Source organism: Haplochromis burtoni, unplaced genomic scaffold (assembly GCF_018398535.1).
Source record: "Haplochromis burtoni strain Fernald_Lab_line unplaced genomic scaffold, NCSU_Asbu1 Contig_125, whole genome shotgun sequence".
In the NCBI taxonomy this organism is placed as follows: Eukaryota; Metazoa; Chordata; class Actinopteri; order Cichliformes; family Cichlidae; genus Haplochromis; species Haplochromis burtoni.
The window spans coordinates 1313444-1326653 of record NW_024582486.1 but is presented as its reverse complement, the minus strand read 5'-3'; the positions used below and the strand labels follow the sequence as shown (position 1 = coordinate 1326653).

The 13210-nt window shown below is 37.7% G+C and overlaps 1 protein-coding gene across 2 annotated transcripts in view; it reads left to right on the top strand.

Moving 5' to 3' along the window:
- The window catches only part of LOC102303556 (neurexophilin-4), a 47751-nt gene that overhangs the window by 26526 nt on the left and 8015 nt on the right, over positions 1 to 13210 (top strand). Inside the window, exon 1 of one of the 2 annotated variants that reach the window (XM_042224024.1) lies at positions 5465 to 6649. The exons of the other annotated variant lie outside the window; for it this stretch is intronic. Within the exon in view, the coding sequence (XP_042079958.1) occupies positions 6647 to 6649 (3 nt within the window). The 5' untranslated portion in view covers positions 5465 to 6646. Of the gene's footprint in view, positions 1 to 5464; positions 6650 to 13210 lie in introns of those variants that run through there. 2 annotated transcript variants of the gene reach the window in all.

Here is a 13210-nt window from a genome sequence, read left to right as displayed (position 1 = left end):
AGCGGTCCCCAACCCCGGGCCTCGGAACTGGTACTGGTCCGTGAGTCATTTGGTACCAGGCCGCAAGAGTAGAGGCTCAGGTGTGAAATGTATGGTTTTTAGGGGGTTTTTTTTGGTTTTCAGTGTTATTTTGTTATCATTTTTATCGTTAACTCGGTTTTCCTGGATCTTTTCACGTGTGTTATGAATAAATCTTCATTTTTTCGGTACCGGTACTAGTTTTATTTTGTTGTATTTTTCCGCGACACCTTAAAGGCCGGTCCGTGAAAATATTGTCGGGCATAAACCGGTCCGTGGTGCAAAAAAGGTTGGGGACCGCTGTTTTACATGATATAAAAATGTCATATCGCAATATCTTTGTATTTACATTTCCTAGTGAGGTCTATAACAAGAAAAGGCCAGGAATGTCTGAGAACAAGAGCCAGGAGTGAGCCTCCAATAACAATTTAGTTTCTAAAAGGGGAATTTCACCAATAACCTCCAATGAAATACAGCATTTTAAAAAATACAAAGTTTAATTTTAACTTGTAATTTAATAAAAATTTAAAGAACAAAAATACAGTACTTTGTAAACTATGCAAAAAAACTGTTCCCACTTGAGGTGAAAACCAACCTGTGTTTTTACTTCCCCAGTGAGGTAAAAACACACTACTGAGCACAAACAGGCTGTGAAAGAAGAAGTGCTAACAGCTGGTGATGTGTGACTCAAATGTAGACTCAATCGAGCATCACTGGAGCTCTGGCTAACTGCACCTCACATGACAAGAAGAGCAAAGGTGGATGCAAATTACTGTTGTGGTTAGATCTTGAAAATATTTTGTTATTAAATGATATTTTATAGTTTTTATTGTGTGATAATAATGTGCAGCTGCTGAAGAATAACAAGGTTGCATTGTATTCAATACCACACATCAGCAGTGCGCAAGCTGCTAGCATTAGACCTAGTACAGTATGAAGGAAGCTAACAGAAATCGTTTAGCATTTTGAAGGCATTTCGCGGCTAAGACGCCAGCATCTTTTATTTGTATGTTTGCAAAAGCGTTGTACTTCACCACAGACTGTGGTCAAAGTAAGCTGAGACAAATGACGAGCTCATTGATGACGAAAGTGCTTTCCCTGTCAGCTGCTCTCTTTCTCTTACTCCCTCCCTCTCTCTCTCTCTCATCTTTGCTGTCACTCATCACATTGTTGGGAAGATTTTATTGCACTTACACTAACATATAATCATCAGTTCAATTAATAATATTACACTTCATCTGTCCTTAGGTGCTCTGTGATTTTACAGCGAGCCGGAGAATGGGTAATATTTATGGTCACCGTATTGATCACGTTGCAAAATTATTTTCATTTGTTACATTTTATTTTGCAAAGTTTGGAAAAGAATGTTTAACTTAAGTGTGGTTTAACTTACACACATAGAAAAAATGATTCCCAGTCTCTTCTTCAGAGTCTTTTAATATTTTTAATGCTACATATAACCAAACCTCAGGTATCGGTATTGTATTGTAACTAGAGACAGTGTCATTAGTGCAACCCTAACTGATAATAGCTTCGACGCGTGTGTTGACTGACAGATACTCCCTAGCGACTGTCTTATGTTGGGGGGTGGAGGGAGCTCAGTTATTTTCAGCCTGATGGAAAGACAGCAGACAGGTGGCTCACATATAGGCCTACTTACACCATTGGATACCATGACACAAATAAACGCAGTGGACACAATTGTCTGTGGAAAGACAATCCTGTGTTTCTCTGCTTCATATCTACTTTGATATTGAGCCTCAGAGTGTGAAACTAACTTGAATGATGGAAGACCGGGGTTTCTGGAGGAGGGCGAGCAAAGAGGGGGAGAAAGAAAAAGGGAGCGTGTGAACGAATGCTTCGGACAGTTCTGGATGAGCAGACACTGACAGGTTTTCTTTCTTTTTTTCTGTTCTGGCCCCTGTCTCTCTCTTTCTCATTCGCTCTCAAAATATCATTACTGCACAATTCGACTTCTCTACATCTTTAGAAAGGATTTTATATGAGCAGTTGTTGGATTGATTAGGTTTCTAGCTACAGTGTACACCCACCCCCCATCTCTTCCTGAGGAACAGAATGAGAGCAGGGCCGCTGGTCAGCACTCTGGTTTTCTGCATCCAGATGGTAGATGTGAAAGATCCCAGTTAGGGGTCCCAATGCTACGTCCTTGAAGCTGGGTGATTTATACACTGGCAAAGGCATCTAAAAGGCAACTAAGGAGAAAACTCCTATACATTGTGTGATAGTATAAGGATGTGCTGGATCGTATGTTTAATTATCTTTTCTGATATGGGAGTTTTTTTAGTTCTTTATATTCACAATCATATTTGATATATTTCATACCTTTGCACTCTTTGTGCTAATAATGCTACAGGATCCTTGTCACTTCATGCTCTGAGGCAGGTGTGTGTGTGTGTGTCTGTGTGTGTATGTGTGCTTAACCTTCAAGTGAACCTCACTTGAACCTCAGCGTTTCTGAGGAGTTTTATTCACTGGCACCTCCCACTGTTTTCTCTCCAATTAAGTCTGCCATCACACTTGGTGAAGAGAGTCTGCCCCAAGCTCGAGAGCCATGTATCCCCCCCACAGGTCTGAGCTTTGGCCCCACTCGTCCCCACTCAGCTTAGGTCCCAAATGCATGGAGCACATCCTTCACACCAGGGAATGTCCAGATATGTATTAGTATTCCCTTTTGCCAGCAGTTCCGAAATGGGTCTCAGAAGTGTGAAAGAATAGAGGATAAAAGAATCGAAGTGTGAGGAAACATAGGAGAGAAGAAAGGACAGATTTATGGAGAAAGAGTGGAAGTAATTAAGTTAAATGGATCAATAGATCAATAGTTAGCTGTGTTCTCGCCATGGGGTGTAGATGTCTGAAAGCAGGAGGTGCTGGAATAAAAGGAAAAGAGATCAAGGTAAAAAAAATTAAAGAAATTGGAATATTGTGAAATTTACCTTGTTGTTAATTAAGAGACTGCCATATTTATTTAACTTTTTTTTTTTGTTAAAAAATAAACATGACCAAATGGTATCTGAATCAGATCTTCCATGTTGTGTAAACCATCATCTTTGCTTGGTTGATTCAGTTTTGTTAATTTAACAAACTGCTTTGGTAGTTGTTTGACTTGAAAATCTATTCCAGCTGAGTAAAATGGTCTGTTCGATAAACTTTTGTTTTGTTTATTTGATTTATTTATTTTTATCGCTCAAACTCCTGTAGTAGTTATTTGCACTTATGCACAATGTTTGAAAAGGACTGTAGCTCCTTTTTTAACATGAAGTATTTTTTTTATCAGCAGCTCCTTCTGTTGCTGTCATTTTGTAACAGAATCCGTAGAAATCGTCATGGTGAGCATGATTTTATGATTATGAATCCGTGCTGTAATTTAACATTGTTCAAATCACAGAAAGAATTTCCATCATATTTTGTAATACGTTTGTTTTATTCAATACTTTAAATATACTTCAGGTTGAGTGATCTTTAGCAGTACATTCATTGATCACCATTTTGAGTCAAAAGGTAATGTTCAAATCAAGGGATGAGAAAAAGAAAAGGAGCAGGATGGAAAGATGGAACTGAGCAAGGATTGTGTTCATGTGTAGTCGATGATAAGTGGAAATGTATTGGGAAAAAAGCAGTTATGGAGAATGGAATGAGGAACTTTAGGAGGAATGAATGGATGGAAAAAAGGCGAGAGCTTAAGGAAATTAAGGATAATTCACAGATCTGATCATGAGCTTAATGATGAGTGATTGGATGAAAAGATAGAGGGTGTGATGAGGAAAAAGAAGAAAGTGAGGGCAAAAAAAGTGGCAAGGAAAACATTAAGGATAGAAGTGGAACAAAAGGAAAAATAAAGTACAGTACCAGAAGACTTTCATAATCTAAATCATGGATAGATGGATGTAAATGATGAACTGTCAAAGAAGGAAAGCAGCAGTGTAAGGATAAGGAAAAAAGGAAATCAAGGAATATGAGAGGACTGTGGGCTGGTGGTAAAACAAGGCAAACGGTGACATGAACAAGGTTTGAATCAAAGATAAAATGACTAAAGGAACTAAAGAACAAACTAGAAACTAAAGAATCAAATCAAAACTAGAGACATACGCTAAAGAAATTTTAATTTTATGATTTTCTTTAAATATTGAAGTAACAAAGGAATTTTTTTCAGATAGAAAAACAACCAAAAAATGAAACTGTAGCTAGCAGAAAGATGGCATAACAGAAATTAAGATCCATCCAGGTATAAATGAAAGAAAGGAAGCAGGTAGAAGGTAATGGATAAAGAAGAATAAGAACAAAAGAAGGGAGGAAATGATTGTGGCATTATATTTATTAGCAACCATGCAAATGTACCAACTTCAATACCCTAAATGCTGCAAATTAGTGGAAAAGCACATAGAACAAGCATAAGACACAAATGAAGGCAGCTTAAAATGAAATGAAATTGGTTGTAGGCAGCAGGACTGCAAAGGGATTGAGGGGAGAAAAAAAGGGAAGGCGAATGGAAAGGAAAAAGAGCAGGTCTTTATTATGGTGAGTAACTTTGACACGCTCGCGTTGCGCCCAGTGCCAGTCCATCCGTCATCCAGCTCTCCTACTGATGAGCATTGGAAACAAATCTGAGGAAGCCGGGCTTTATTTTGCCGCCTGGGTGACTTGTCGGAGTCGTCACAAGCCCATGTGTCCCTGTACCTCTTCCCAACTGACATCTCCCAAGCTCAGTTTCACCCGCTGGGAATCTCTGCCGCTCTTCTCCCTGTTTTCCTCCATCTCGTCTATTCATTATGCAGATAAGTTGGGGTTTTTTTTTCTTTGCCAGTCCCCTGTGTTTGTTTGATTCTTTATTTATCTCCGGTGTTTTTGCTGTTTATCTGTTTGCAGAGAGTGTGTGTATATGCGGTTGATAAGTTGTGAAACACAGAGGGCATCAATCACTGTCACTTAGCTGCTCAACATGTCGCTCGTTGCGACAGAGCCCTCCTCCGAACCTAATCTCGATGAATTTCAAACTCTTCCAATACATAAATCTGCAAGGGAGGGGAGGAGCGTGGGTGGGGGGGAACTTTAGTGCTTTTCCAATCTGAGTCAAATATATGTTTACACATTTACAAATGAGAAATCCAGGAGTACAACGTCAGTTCTCATATTCTCCACGCCCATGGCAGCCTGCTTGGCGATGCAGCCCCTCCTGCAGCAGACTTCTGCAACAGTTATTTAGATGAATGATTAAAGTTAAACCACAGCCAGCAAGAGTCTCACCATTCTTATTTAAGGAAGAATGGGGAAGCTGTCATCTTTTGATGCATTACCCAGCATCTTGCATGCAAACAAGGCACCCCTTCTCTGCTGATGACACCATGCTCTTCTGTCCCCCCCCCCCTTCCTTTAAGATGTGTCCCCAAAAGACCTGCTTTGGGTGATTGATCAGGTAGTGCGGTTGCATCAGTGGAGACATGAAGGGAGTGTGCCCACCCAGCAAGCCAGACAAAAACACTTCAGCATGTTGATCTGATGTGATCAGTAAGATAGAGGGAACAAAAGTGGACAAATATGACTCCTGAAGTCTGGCCCTTCAGTGGGAAGTTTTCTAATGGCTTCATAGATAAATCGTGTTTCGTGTCATCTTCCTGCATTTTAACTTTTGGTAAACTTCGTAGAGCAATACTGTAAATATACTGAATGCAACAAATGGGACATTAGCAGTGTTTTCAGCATCCTGTTTTGTAAGTTAGTCTTAAAGGTATTGTAAGCTTGTGGTAAATTGCAAAAAGGAAAGATTTTAAGAAATCACAATTAGTTATCTTTGTCCAGTAAAGTTTGTTTTTGCTGTCTTAGGTCTTTTCTAACTAATCTATATTTTAGTTGTTTTGTAATGATTCTTATGCAGTGACCATATTTATAGTAATACTTGTTCCACATTGACCAAGGAAGGTTTAAACACAATGAGTGACCTTAACCTCACTAAAATTCGTCATCATTGTCCAACAGACTGTGTAGAAAGAACTAACCACAGCTGATATTTCTTTTTGTTCAATACTTCCAATATTTTTAATTTCTACTTCTTCTATTAATAAAAGGAAAACTGCACATTAAAACATATAAACTGCCCTTTGAAGCAAATCAAATTAATTTTATTAATAATAAATAATAATACAGCTGTAATGCTTTCAAATCCCTTCAAGTTAGAGTAAAATTTCACCAAATCTTTTTAGTCTTTTCTTAAAAAGATTTGGTAGTTGTTTGAACTTGCTAGTCTCTCTATTTGGACGTTTCCCATAGTGCGCTAAATGCTTTTTGACATGTTCGTGCTGCCAAAAATTGAACACAGCAAGATGAAATAGAGATTTGACCGTGAGCGTTGCTCTGACTTGTCAATCCTCGGACCACACCGTGCTAAGTCCTTCTGCGGTGATGATGACTATTTTAACACATAAGATTAAAAAAGAAAAAGTTTAAAAAACAGTGCTACAACATTCTGTATGTAGCATGTGTGCTTTATGCTAACTGCCACTGTTAGTTAGCATGCTAGCTATCATAGGAATCAAGAGTGAATTCTTCTCTTACTGTCTGGAAATTGTTTGGTGGCCTCTCTGCTTCCTCTCTGTAGCCAAGATGACAACCATAGATGGTAAGAAATGGCAGTTTTTTTGTTTGTTTTTACCATTATGAGTACACCATCCAATGAGCTTCATTTAGCCGCAGGTTTTTCCCTTTTTGTGCACTCAAAAAGTACTAAGTGTGGACTTGAGACACAGCATTCATCTTAAACTGTTGCTACTTGGATGTAAGATAAAAATGATAAGTTAAGCAAACGTTTTTGAAATGTTTCTGCTGCTTGCACAGCAGGTCGAGTTGAAGGTGGCAAAGTTGAAGATGTAAAGGCCAGGAGGAACAGGATTAAAAATGAGTGCATCAGCAGGACAGCTCAGGTCACACGTTTTGGAAAATAAGTTAGAGAGATAAGGTTGACGTGGTTTCAGCATATAGTGAAGTTAAGAAAAGTACAATTAGTTATCTTTTGTTCAGGAAAGTTCCTGGCCTTTCTGGGGTGTAAGGTTAGTGGATATATCAGACAAAAGATCTTGAATTTTGTTATTTCTTTCCATTTTTGTTGTGATGTACTTTGTGATATTTATTATGAAAGGTGATAAATAAATAAAATTTGACTTACCTATACCTTACTGGCTTAATAACAAACTTCCAAGCAGGAGGTGAAGAGGAAGACCACAGAGATAAGACATTAGTGCATGGAATGAACAGGACAGTTGCTGATTTTGTTTTTATTCTTATTCTTCATATTGTCTAATATTAGCAGATAGCATCAGTAAAATGAGCTTCACAATTGTTTGCTGATGCATTTTACATCTTTTTCTGAAGTTGCCTCTGAGTTTTTCAAACTTTTAACTTTTATTTTCCTAACTCCTCCTTTACAGACCCCTGGTTACTTTTTAGTTTTTCATGTTTGTAATTATATATGTGGATGATTTTCTGAGTTTCTGAGTACTTGAAAGTAATTTACGTATCCACAAAAATTTTAATATTATAGTTGTATTAGCTAATCTTAACTAAACCACAAACCACTCCGAGAGCACAAAGCTCTGCCAAGGCAACTCACTCTCTGGGCAGTGTTTACGCTTAAGGGAGCAGTATCATATTTTGTACAGATTCAACTTGTTTTCTTTCTTCTTTTTAAATGTACTTTAAGAAGTTTATAGTGTGGTAAAAAAGAATGCATTTTTTGGGTTAACTTAAAAGAGAGGCAGGTGTAAAATGTAAAAGTGAGAGCAGAGGTCAAATGTAACATGATATTTGGATGCAAACTATAATGGGACATTTAGAATTGCTATAGGCCTGAATGTACCTAAATCATTTCCTAAATGTTGCCAAGACAAACAAAGGCAGTAGAATTTTAAACATAGTTTTAAGGATGAAAGACATTTTATGAAAGTTTGACCTTATTCGACCTTAAAGAAGAGCAGGACAAAGTAATGTGATATTTAGGATCCCATACATAGTTTGAAATAGTTCTATATAGCATTATTATCACTTTGACCTTCAGGTCAATCTATCGACCTTGAAGGAGAGGTCAGAGGTCATATTTGCTGTGATGTGAAATCTACTTTCTATATCCTGACAATACACACTACACTTGAAACAATCATGATTCTAAGTTGTAAGACTTTTTGTTTTCAACCAATAATTGTCCTTGATGTAAATATGTAAAAATTGCGTAGGTTTCTGTTGTGTGTCTTGTGTACTGTTTGTTTGTATACGTGTCTTTCTTGCTGCTTGTACACCCAAATTTCCTCTTGTGGCACAATTAAAGGATTATTCTAAATCATTAAGTTGACCTTTAAGACCTTGGTGGATGTAAGTCAAATTTTGGTAGATTGTTAACATTGTTAACGCAACTCTACACCCCTACAAAGTTTTATCAGAATTCATTCAAAACTTTTTGAGCTATTGTGTTTACAGACAGATTGACAGGCACGCAGGAACGCACACAAACGCTACCAGAAACATAACCTCCTTGGCGGGGGTAATAAATAAAACAAAGGTTTTCTGGAGGTCTGCAGCAGCACATAGATTCTGTTTCCTGTGGGAGTAGTTACGTGATGAAGATTAAATGCAACTGAAAAACAACTAAAACCGATTTGGCTGTAGCAGCACTGCTTAAACATACTTGAATGAAAGCACTTACATACAATGCTGGCAGCGATGCCCAGTGTTTTGTTAGCATTGTATGTTTATTTGGCAGTGGCTGATACTTAGCCAGTCACTGTGGAGTCTCCTGATTTAATATAGTACCATAATGCGTTTTGCAAAAGACTGTGTTAACAAGAGCAACGTTGTTTATTTAATGTGGTAATCTCTGTGGTTGCAAAGGCTATTTTTAGTCCCATGTGCTATAACAAGAGGTATGTCGTTCCAAATGTAAGAAGAACATAATTATTTCAGTTTGTCGTTGTAGCAGGCCTTGCTGAATTTATAAATCACTGGACAGCAATATTTATCTTTGGAATACACAGATAAGAGTGACAGGTGGATTTAGATTATGATGCAAATAAAGAAGCTTCAGGTGAGGCTTTGCTGTTGCAGGTGTAATGTTTAACTGTGTTGAACGAGTAATAGTCAAAAGGATCGTAAGCCAAATGGAGCCTCTTATTTACTGCAAAAATATGAGAATATGTTTGGCCTTGTAATCTCAGTCTTCAAAAACAAAAAATACAGCAATTTCTTTCCAAATAATGTTTCATTTGCTTGAATACATGCACATATTTGTACATGATGTGTCCACTGCAAGATATTTGATGTTCTGTTTATATTTTTTTATTTTCTCTGTTTGTTTTTATGCTTTTTTTTGTAAAGAAAAGTACATACAGACACATGGATGTGTTGTCTAACAAGCTGCCTGACCTCTAATGACCTTTCTTTCACCGCTGGGTTTTTGTTGTAGATCTTCTGCTTGCTTGGTGAAAAAAAAAATGACTGGCCAGTTTTTCCAGCAATTGAACTCCCACTCACGCTGGCTGACTTGGTTAAATTAAAATGTTAATTAATTGTGTAAAAATATGCCTCAATATACAACAGTTGGAAGTTCTAAAGTTGCCTTGTTGTGCCAAGACAATAAAACAAACCTGAAATTCCCATAACTGTGAGACATTGTAGTTTTCTACATTTCCCCCTTAGTCTAATTTTAGCACATCTGCAATATTTTGCAATATTGTCGGCATATTACACTTAAGCCAGCATTCAATACCCTCATAAATCCTCTAATATAGACATCAAGTGGTAGAGTAGCATCTCTTTCTTTCTTCCTTGAAACTAAACCTTGTTTTTATTTACCTTATTTTCTACACACTAAAAAATACAGATTCTTTAAAGCTGATGATGAACTAAAATGCTTATTAAATTTAGTCTGAAATATGGAAAAATACTTTATTTCTTCTTCAAGTGATTTTTTTCAGAACTGAGCTGGTCTTCTTGAAACAATATTACAGATATTACTTCTCAAGAAACCTCTGATTATTCTCTATGGGGTGAAGTGTTTCTCATTTTTGTCTTATTGCACTCATAATCTCACTCTGTGTCGTATATATATTGTCTTTTTACCTTTTCTCTCTTTGCACTTTCGCCTCATATTGTCTTACAGACCTCTCTGCTTTCTCTACACTCATTCTCTTATTCTTTTTCTTTTTCTCCCTTGCTGTGTTATCTGTCTCAGCTCCATTTCCTTGCTCCCTGATACTCCCTGACTCAGTAGCTTTCATTTTCATGATAATCCAACGACACCAGTGGACTGCAAAATCGCTTTTACTGCTTTTTTCCCCCTCTTCTTCCCCCCTCTTCCTCTCTGTCTCTCTCTCTCAACAGTCTCTTGCTCCATTTTTCCCCTACTGGTTTATCTTTTTTCCTCCTGGCTTTATTTTGCTTTTTGTAATTAAATGTCATTTTCAGCTCTCTCATTTTTTTGGAAGGGGGGGGGCAGGGAGTGGGAGGCTAAAAGTTAAAAAGTTTCTTTTTTTGTAATATGATTATTGTTAAAACAGTGCAGCATGACTGCTGTTAAAAACTGAGCACGTCTGAGCTACAGTACCACACTACCACCATCGGATATGTTCAGTTCACCTTCATTTTATTCTCAGTCTACACGTAGCTCAATTACTACTCTGTCATCAAACTTCCATCCGTTCTCAGAGATGTTTCTTTTTATCCACATCTGATATTTCTAAGCATCATATTCATAACAGATGCAAATTATAATTCCTGTCTTCCGGCAGGCATCTTTTATGTCATTTCAACGCACTGTAAATGCCCCAGACTCCACATCTTGCTCCTTTTACTAGAAGCAGCAACATCTAACACTGCACCACAGACTGGTTTATAAAATAAGGCATAATAATGCTACAAATATGACCTGAAAAATAACACAAGCTGTGAATAAGGACGAAAAGATGCAGTTACATAAGTTGACCTGCACAAAAGAACTCATCACATTTTTGTGATTTTTTTTTATCCGAAAAAGTTGTAATAATGTTATTACTCGAATTCATGTGTAACCTTTTTTACTTTTTTTTTTTTAAATCAATTAAACGTCTGAGTTCATATTCATAAATATTCAGATGGATGACAAAAGCACAACACTGCAATGTGTGATGTTATCATATGTGCTTAGAACATTTCACTCAAAAACATCATAAACTATCAGTATATTGTGACATCCCTTGAGGGGATTTTTCCACATCAGTTTTTGATTTGTGTTTTTTGATTATTATCTATCACTAAAAAAACATCACAGTAACTGGATAATTCTGAGGAGGCGTAGTTGAAGGGAAGGATCCAGTCAGCCTTAAGTCAGTAATGTCCAAAATCAGTTTGTTATATCCTATGTTTTGTCAGTGAGATTTAATTATTCCATCAGTCACAAAAACTTTCAAATTTAATCAAAGAATAACTCTTTATGTGAAGAAAGCACCTTAAAGTAATCATTGAATCACACAAGCACAAACGCTTGTGAATCTGCCTTTTTATATGCACAGCTGTATGAAATAACATCATACATGCATCAGGCAGGTGTATTTCTTAGGTTGCCTATATTAAAAAATAAATGTTATTAAATCACATCAACTGAGTACAAAACTCTTCTCCAGTATTTAAACTGCTTTTGTCATTATTGTACAGATTTATCAGCTAAGAACACACACATCATCTTCCATTTAGTTGTGCTGTGTGTTCAGGTGTGTCTTGACTTCCTAAAGAATTTGTGCTAAGATACTGTCACCATCCATCACTGTGTTTGGTTCGGCTGATTCAGAGTTATGAGAGCGGCGATACGACTGTTTTGTTAAGTACTGCAACCTCTGAGCTATTTTCTCACCTCGCTTTGCAACGCAGCGAGGAGGAAAACAAAATGGCAGGGGTGCTGGGAGAATGCATGCTCTGATCACTTTGGACTTGTTACTGTTAAATGCATGCATTAGCACAGTAAAACGGGACAGTTCAAATACCGCCCTTCATTTTAAAGGCACAGCCTTCTTCAGATGAAAGTGTTCATACATCAGCTATGATGAAGCGAACCAAACTAATGTAACAGCTTATAATCTGTCGAGATTTTCCTAAACAGGACTCTGACACTCAGATTTCCTTTTGCTTGAACTGTTTCAAAGATGTCAGGGTCATCTGAGAAATGAAAGGCCTTACCCTTTCAGGGTTTTCCGGCATATTTCAGAATGCAGTGGTGGATGAACAGAAATGTCTACAAATTTCATCTTTGAAGTTCGAAACTACAAAAAGAGAACTTTTTTTACTGCAAGATCCTTCGCTTTCCACAAGCACAGATTGATGGCATTTGCCTTTTTCAGAAATGGTGAAGGTGCATTTAGGATAAATAGGAACTTCAAAGTTAAAAAAAAAAAGATCTGCATTCAGCTTTACATCATATTGTCCTCAGTTAACATTTTGCAGCTTTTCCAAGTCTTCTTGAAGAAAAATGAGATAACTACTTTTAATCGCAAAGGCACTTGAAACAGAAAGTTAAGGAAAAACAATCAGTAGCTGGCATCAGAGCCTGTGGTTTGTAGTGCTGTGGGAGGGGAACTGTACATTTGACTCTCCTGTGTGACAGCAGATCAATGCAGCCTGGAGCGCAGATAGAAATGAATTGATTGTCACCAATAAAACTCCAATTAAACAAAGGAACAAGCCTGGGAGAGAGCTCAGAGACAAGCAGCTCTCATCTTCACATCTGTCCTCGGGGGAAGAATGGGAGAGCGGGAGGCAGGAGAGGGAGTCGGGTGTGGGCTGAGGAGCCGGGGAGCATGGTTCATTTCCTCTGAATACTCTTGCTATCAGGAAGGTGTGGAAGTTATGGATGAATGTGAGAGTGAGCAAACTGCAGACGGAAGATCAGATAACCGATAGACAGAGAGTGCAAAAGAAAGAGGGAGCAGAGGGAGAAGTGCTGGCATTGATCTAAAGCTTCCCTAATGATGAAAAGAGATCTTAATTGTGGTGACATGTAATATAACAGGTTTAAGCAGTCAATTGTAGAGCTCATCTGACCTTATTTAATAGGGTAGTGTGAAGCCTCTCATCACATAGGCTTTCTTTCCCTCACTACAGCCTTCTCTACCTGCCTGTAGATGTGTCTCATCGCTTTGTCTGTCAGTTTTGTCTCAGCCGCATTGAT